The sequence below is a fragment of the Cynara cardunculus genome (assembly GCF_001531365.2).
Source record: "Cynara cardunculus var. scolymus isolate 2C chromosome LG 5, CcrdV1, whole genome shotgun sequence".
In the NCBI taxonomy this organism is placed as follows: domain Eukaryota; kingdom Viridiplantae; phylum Streptophyta; class Magnoliopsida; order Asterales; family Asteraceae; genus Cynara; species Cynara cardunculus.
This window is the reverse complement of record NC_037532.1, coordinates 36663409-36671702: the sequence shown is the minus strand read 5'-3', so window position 1 is coordinate 36671702 and position 8294 is coordinate 36663409. Positions and strand designations below refer to the sequence as shown.

General features: G+C 32.8%; 1 protein-coding gene and 1 non-coding gene across 2 annotated transcripts; one reads left to right on the top strand and one right to left on the bottom strand.

Moving 5' to 3' along the window:
* Nucleotides 1–322: 322 nt before the first annotated feature.
* Nucleotides 323–394, top strand: TRNAD-GUC. Its single transcript has one exon. It is a non-coding gene; the product is annotated as a tRNA-Asp (tRNA).
* Nucleotides 395–1427: 1033 nt separating this feature from the next.
* On the bottom strand, nucleotides 1428–7920 carry LOC112513086 (serine/threonine-protein kinase STY13-like). The gene is made up of 6 exons (XM_025119211.1): nucleotides 7443–7920; nucleotides 6606–6738; nucleotides 5901–6096; nucleotides 4833–4957; nucleotides 3928–4086; nucleotides 1428–1992 (listed from the first exon to the last, which is right to left on the bottom strand). The coding sequence occupies exons 1-6, from the start codon at nucleotides 7571–7573 to the stop codon at nucleotides 1675–1677; spliced, it is 1062 nt and encodes a 353-aa protein (XP_024974979.1). The 5' UTR covers nucleotides 7574–7920; the 3' UTR covers nucleotides 1428–1674.
* Between the last annotated feature and the right edge of the window lie 374 nt (nucleotides 7921–8294).

Genomic DNA, 8294 nt, shown 5'->3' with positions numbered 1-8294 from the left:
TGTATTTGATTGTGTTTATCTGCAGTTAGTTACACGGATTCAGTTATGGGATGAAATCGGATAGGGATGAATGGGTTTAAGAGTTTTAAGAGTTTTAACCAAATGCATTATAATATAGTATAGATATATATATATATATATATATATATATATATATATATTAAAATATATTAATAAAATTATAAACTGGGGGACTGGGTTTACAAAATCCTCTCATCTTCGTCCCTTTGCAATGCCTACACATCCATTGTAATATGCTTAATAATTAAAATTATAAATTATATATATATATATATATAATATTGTAAAACTAAATAACAAAGTCGTTGTAGTATAGTGGTAAGTATTCCCGCCTGTCACGCGGGTGACCCGGGTTCGATCCCCGGCAACGGCGGTTTTTTTGCTATTTTCGAGCATATTTTTCCAATTAAAAATAAATGCATCATTTGTTGTTCATTAAATACAATCCAATGCATTCAGAGTTTGTACGTTTCCAATTTTTATAAGAATATTAAAATCAAAATCTCAACAGAAAAATACTGTACTCATTCTCAACAGCTTTTTCATTTCGAAGAATACAGTATTTAATTATATTATCGTAATCACTGCTTCTGATTGGTTACTTTCTCTTTTGATTAGAATCATGGGGTTTGTTTTTCGACCTCTAATCTTATGAATGCATTGCATTCTCAATGGAATCTTGATGGTTAAATACATAGATGACAATTCTTGCATACTGAAAATTCGATTAATAAACCTGTAAAAGCTTTCTATGTTTATCTAGTTACCGTGATTCATGAGGTTTTGACTAGTACAACGAGCTGATTCCGTAAGGAAAACTCTGATTTTTTTTTTCTTTTTTGTCATTTGACTAAAACCTTGAAAGAAAGAAATACAAATCCATGTTGAAACAGAACATTGTTATAACCAATATGACTGATTTAGATTTCAGATGTAAAAACAAACAGTTTGAGTGTTTCAGATTTCAACACCACCTCTTAAAAATCAGAAGTGAAATCAGACTTCAACACCTCTTAAATAACAAACGCCACCTTAGCCTCATTTGTGCATACGATTAAAATAATCTCCCTCTTCTCTCGATATTAAAGTTAGAGATTTCAACCACAAGGGTGATGCCTGATTGATTTAAACTTGGGCTCCAAAGGTTAAAAGTGTCTAGAGATCTCAGGTTCAAGTCCAAAAAGGAATAAAAATCTCCTTATAGCCACAGAGATTCAAATGCGGTGACTCCAAGCTACCCGCAAAAGCAGGTGGTCACTCTGAGATTAGTCAACTCGCATAACGGATTAGATATTCATGTTAATCAAAAAAAGGATTAAAGATTTCTTTAAATTTGAAGATTTCTTCCCCTTCTCTCGTTTTCTTTTTCTTTTCTACCATACATTTTAACATAACCGTTAGAAGCAAAAAGATCAGTAGATTTATAACTTTAAGGGTATAAGAGGGCCTTTGGATGGACCTTATTTTTTACACCTATAACACCACATCAACCCTACCCCTACTCATCTAATCCACTAACATAAAAATACCGGCTTTACTTTTTGGGATAGAGGTCAAATATGTATACATCGTACCCTCCAGATCCACCTCAAGCTGGAATATACTAAGTTCGTCTGATTTGATTATAGAACACCTTTTTTCGTATCTTTGTTATCAACAACACCGATAAAAGCATGAGAATAGACCACTGGGGCTATTTTCCATAGGTGTTTTCGGTGTTTCTTGTGACTCATCCCGTTGTCTGATTAAAGTGCTAGTACCGGGAGATTCGGGTGAAAATATGGCATTTTGGGAAGTGAAGATCCGAGGTGGGATCGCTGTGGGTCCCGAAGGCGTGTTGTTTGATAGGTAATGAAGAAGCATTTGTATTATTTGCGTGAAGTTTGGCCGAGAATTCGGATCCTCCTTCCAACATGATGTCACAATTAGAGCCAAGTCCTTCGGGAGCTCATCGGCACTCGGTCTTACGTTCTGTAAAACAAAATCAAGAAAACACGATAACCATCATAACGGCCGATCATGATAAGATTTTTCCGAAAAAGAATTGGTGGTCTGAGCAAATAAAAATCTGTTGTTCCCAAATCTCACGTCGTTCTCTGTCCCACCAATTATATGAAGACACATCATTATTTTATTAAATTCATTTTTTATTCTTTCTGCCCAATAAAGTGATGATATGGCCTCATTTGATTGGTGGATAGAAAAGTGACGTGGAATTTAAGGTGCATTTGGTACACAAGACAAGACAGAAAAGAACATGAATCATTTTTTCCACATTTAGCAGGAGTTTTATGTGGAACAGACTAAAACAAAGTGGAACACAAGCGTATTCCACCCCACCTCATGGAACAAGGTGGAACAAACCTATATTTTACCAATATAATCTCAAAATAAAACTTAATTCTCTTCTAGAACATCAAATACGTTTCCCTCTTTACAATTTATTCATTATTTAAATTTTATTTATTGTATATCATGCTATTTAAACTCAATTTACTGTCCTTGAATTATTACTTTTATACAGTTTCTATATTTTGGTTAATTTATGTAATTTATTAAATATTAATAACAATAAAATAATACATAAATTGTAAAAAGTAAAAACTCAAAACACATAAACTTTTTATATTTGTGTCATTTTAATCGTATTAACAAAAACTTTCTAATGGGATATTTTATTATAAAAATATTTATTGTATTATATTATATTATAATAAATTACATAATTAATTAAGATATACCAAAGATATCAACGGGTAAATTGATCATTTTATTTGTTTTGTCATGTCCAGTTCTATCTTACCAAACGTTGAACAATTGTTCAACAACAACTGTATATTTATGTTATGTACTGTCTGGATACTAAACACACCGTTAGGAACAACAGTTTTCCTTTGAAACATGTCCCACAACATTTCCCCACTTTGACATGGTCATCATGGAAGGTATTTCTGGTGACATTAAATCTTTTTGAACCTAAAATTCAACCTTCTTTTAATGGAAATGTCTTGTAATCAAATGATTAATGTATGAAGAGTAAGTTTCAAGATTTGAAATTTGAGTGGGGTTGCTTATATTCTATTCATCAATGAATAAGGAAACCCTATTTGAGTCCTTTTTTTCCTATCTTCATAATGAATTTACTTATAAACAAAGCTACATTGCTACCAAAAAAAGTCTAACTAAAAAAAGTTGATCCAAAAGGATAAGGATATGTTTTGCTCATAATAGCATCTCTAACAGATATGTTATAAAAAATACATAAATAAACAGTACTTCATGTATAAAAAAATGGTTTTTAAAAGTTTTTATCAAATGCTTTATAATATAGTATAAATATTCAAATATTTTATAATTTTAGTTTAAAAAAAACTTTATAAAAAATTATTACATATTCAAACTCATTGGTTGAAACATTAAATAAATCTCTCTCTCTCTCTCTCTCTCTCTATTTTTCTCTATTTTAACATAGTTTTTTTTAAGTACATAATATTTATAAACGACAAATGCAACAAATAAACTCACACACCCTCCTCACCTAACCCCTGGAGGTCAAGGACTAGGATACCGCTAGGCCAAAGGCCCTTTGGTTATTTTGACATAGTTGTTGGGGAAAAAAAAAAAACTCCTAAATTACAAAATCTCTACTTTAACATAGTTGTTGGAGATGTTCTAAACTAGCTGTCAGCTGAAAAGCTAGTTGTTGACTGATAAACTAGTCATGTTTGGTAAAAACTAGTTGATAAGTCGATGATAATGTAAGATGACCTAAAGGGATATTTTAAAGAAGAAAATTGAAAAAACATACGGGGAATAATTTGGCTAGTTTATGCTATCTAAATTGGGCTTTTTCAATGAACTCAAAAAAATAAGTTAGCATATCGTTGACAAAAATGCCCTTCGTACCTTGAAAGCAGCTGCATAGGCAGCCTGTAGATTTGACATGCCCTCAAATGGTAACTTGTTGTGTATGAGCTCCCACATAACAATTGCAAAGCTGTAGGCATCTACTTTGTGGTTATAATGTTTCTTTTCACCGTGCCGAAGAGTTACCGTGCTGTAAAGCTACAAAAAACCGGGTTTTTTTTTTTACTTTTTACTGCAAAATGGTCGCCCATAAGAAGCCTCGGTGTTTAGGCGAACAGAAAAATAAGGGTGCGTTTGGTACATTGGACAAGACAGAACAGGGACACTGTTCCATGTTTGGCAGGAATGCTCCACCCCCGCCTCATTGAACAATATGAAACAGACCTATGTTTTACCAATATAACTTTAAAATAAAACCGAATTCTCTTCTAAAACATCAAATATATCTCTCTCTTACATTTTATTCATTCTTTAAATTTTATTTATTGTATTTTTATGGTTTTGGAACTTTCACTTTAGTGTCCTCAAAATATTATTTTTGTACGGTTTCTATATTTTGATAAATTTATGTAACTTATCAAATACTTTAATAATTAAAAAATAATATAGAAAAGGTATAAAATGAATGGAAACTAAATAAACTTTTTACTTTTGTGTCATTTTAATTGTTTGACGAAAATTTTCTAATGATATATTTTGTTATAAAAAATATTTATATTATTATAATTTAATAATTACATAATTAATCAAAATATATAAAATACATAAACAAGGGAAATTGGTCATTTTATCTATTATGTCATGTTCAGTTCTGTCTTACCAAACGCTGAACAACTATTCTATCATGTTCTTTCCTGTTCTATCCTGTCCGGATACAAAACGCACTCTAAGAAGCCTCGGTCTAGGGGCAACAGAAAAGTAACAGAACGGTAATTATAGATTACCTCCGGAGCCATCCAACGGTAAGTTCCAGTTTCTGCAGTCATCATCTCCGTTAACGATTCTTCTCTTGCCAAACCAAAATCAGCAAGTTTGACGGATTTGTGGTCGGCTGTAAGCAGCAAGTTTTCTGAAAAGAACGATCTTTCTCAATACAAATGAAACGAGATATTTTGAAAACCGACCGTTGTTATGGACTCAATCCCGCGACTTAATGATCACAAAGAAGTAACCAAGACTTTTACTATCTTGGTTATGTTTTCATGTACTGTTAGTATGTTTTGTTTGTGTGTTGTTGCTTACTTCTAAAACGTTTTCACATTTTTTATAACATCGTTTTTCTTATTTTCAAGTTCTTTTTATGTTCTTTTTCAACAAATTCTTTTGAGCATTTCTTTTCGTACATTTTGCATAAATGAGGATCTACAGAAACAGTCGTTCTACTATTTATGGTAGAGGTCAGGTTTGTGTACATCCCACCGCCTGCCAAATGGAAAAGTTCAGAAAAACCCCATGAACTTAAACTCGTTTTGAATTATTAAGGGCCTATCCGTTAACAGCATAATAAGCTTAATGAAACTCAACTTATTCAGTCAACTATACATAACTTTTTGGTAGTAGCTTAATGATATAGAAAGTGGCTTATTCAGTAACCTCCTATGGGGGAGCTTTATGCAGAAAACTAAGTTTTTTCCGAACCTACCCCTCCCAATAAAAAACATGCTCCTTCCATGTATGAAAAAAAACCCTCCCAATCTATATAGACAGATTAATCTACACATTCTCTTTTTCCACTTTTGGTCTTCATAAATTCCTGTTCATCTTACAGAAAGAAACTTGTTCACAATAACAAGCATCAAATGTACTCTCCAAGAAATCAGATACTAAAATTCAGGTTGAAAAGCAAGCAAAACGACATGGGTTTGTTGCAAATTAACATTTTTATTCATTAATGAATACCATTCAGAAATGGTTTGTTTGTGATGATCTAATCCAGAAAGAAGTTAACAATTGGAAAAATTCCTACATTTTGCATAAGATCTATTTATAGCAATGAAGAAAGGGAGATTTACCGGGTTTTAAGTCACGGTGAATGATCCCGTGTGAATGTAGACATTCCATTGCACGAGCGATATCAAGTGCAAACCCGATAGCAACACGTGTATCCAAGCCGTTCGGCCGCATGCTCACCAAGAATTTTCTTAACGTCCCACCGGTAAGAAGCTCGGTTACTATCACCATGACGGGTTCCTTGCAAGCTCCCATGAACTGTTTTTTGTAGGAAAAAAAAGATTCAAAATCTCAAGAAATTTTAGACTATGTTTGACAACCATAAGCTAGCTTACTTTTTGAACTTAATGAAAAAACCCTGTTTAGTTAGCTATAAAGTAGCTTATAAGATAGTTTATTGATCGATACTCGAAGTAGCGTTTCAATAAGCTCGAGAGGTTTTTTTCCGGTTTTTTCCCTATTACTCCCCTTATCTGGTTTTCAATGTGTTTTTTAGGTCATTATACATTTTTATTTGACTTATCAACTAGTTTTTCCAAAACATATCTGCTAATTTTTCAGCCAACTGCTAGCTTTTCACAACTAGTATGCCAAACATAGCCTTAAAAGATCGGGAATGCTGTCCAAGCGACTATAAAGTGAATCGGGAAAAACTTAAAGTGAAATGGGGTCAAAAATGGCTATTTTGGACAATTTCCCTAAAATATTTGACCTACAATCTGTACCATAATACAACATTATCCAATTGAAGGTATCAAACAGACTACCTTCACTAGATTCTTGTGTTGCACTTTCGACAACATCGCGACTTCTCGCATGAACCGACCTTCGATCTTTGCTATCTCCTCCGGTGTATCGCCTTTATTCACAATTTTAATGGCAACTACGTTGTTTTTATATCTGAATGAATGCAAACAATCAATAAAACACAATCAAATTAGCTTCAACCGAAGTAATTATATGAAAAAAAGATCACGAATTGCCAAAAGATGCTCAAAAATCAATAACAAATGAGATCCAACTTCCCAAATTGATCACAAACTACGGATCTGTTTATTAGCAGCTTAATAAGCTTAATGGGACTCACAACTTATTTGGTTGTTTGGTAGTGGATTAATTACATAGAAAGTGGCTTATTCAATAAAGCAAAATTCTTTTTAAACCTGCCCCTTGGACTAAAAAGCACTCTCTGTCTATGAAAAAACCTGTCAAGCAAAAACATTTCCAATCTATAGAAACAGATTAATCCACACATACAACTTGATGAAAAATCAACCAAACAGTTGTTAGCAACTTAATAAGTTTAATGGGACTCAGAGCTTATTCGGTCCTGTTTGACATTGGCTAATGATACAGAAAATAGCTTATTCAGTAAGTTTTTAGGGAAAGCTTTATGATGCGAAAGCCAAAAAAAAATTAACATGCCCAATTACAAAACACCCCTTCTCGTCTATGAAAAAAAAACCCAATCAAGCAAAAAAAAAATTCAATTTATACAAACAGATTATTCCATGCTGACAACTTTACCGATATAGTATTAACGAAAAACCAACCAAACAGCTAGCCAATGGGATTTCTTAAATGAAGTCGAAATTATGACTTACTTGCCCTCGTAGACTTTGGCATGTGCACCTTCTCCGATCTTCGGACCAACAAAAAGAAGCTTCGGATCAATCAACCATTTAGCTTCCAAATCAAACTCCCGAGTGGAAAAAAACCCCTTCCCAGATCCCATTTTTCTTTGAGGATTTTTATCAAACACCTTACAAGCAGTACTTCAACAACACATTTCGAAGCTTAAACCAGACCCACAAACAAGATCAAATTACCAACATAAAGAAGCTCAATCCAACTTTAATGGCAGAGAGACCCATATCAACGAGATCTCACTCACACAAAACAGAAATTAAAAGGTTGAAATCAGATTGCCGTTGTTTGGGAGACAAAAGATAAAACCCCCCATGTTCATTAAGACAGGAAAATAACCCCACAATTTAAATAAAACTTTAAAGAGACATTGCAAAAAGCTACGAACAAGATCAATGGGTTCTCGCAGAGAATTAATGGAGGGTGAGGGGGAGAATCTTTAAGGTTTTATTGGGGAGTTGGGTTTTGAGTTATTGATCTACAAAGATAAAAGGAAAGGAATTGCGCAAAGTGTGTCAGACAGAATCGTGTGTGAATTATTTAATACATTTAAATTTTAAAATAAATTCATTCAGGATAAATAAATAAGAGTAAATTACGAATTTGTATAAATGGTTTGTTAAAATGCAAATTGCATAAAAAAAAGTAAGGGGAATTTTGATAGTTACTGAATGGTTTTATGTAGAATCATCAAGTGATGAGAATAATTAAGAAGCTCTTATGATATAATGCAAAATGAAATATAATTGTTTGGTAATTTCTTACAATAAAATTAGGACTCTTAATGGTTAAGGAAGGCTCAAAATACA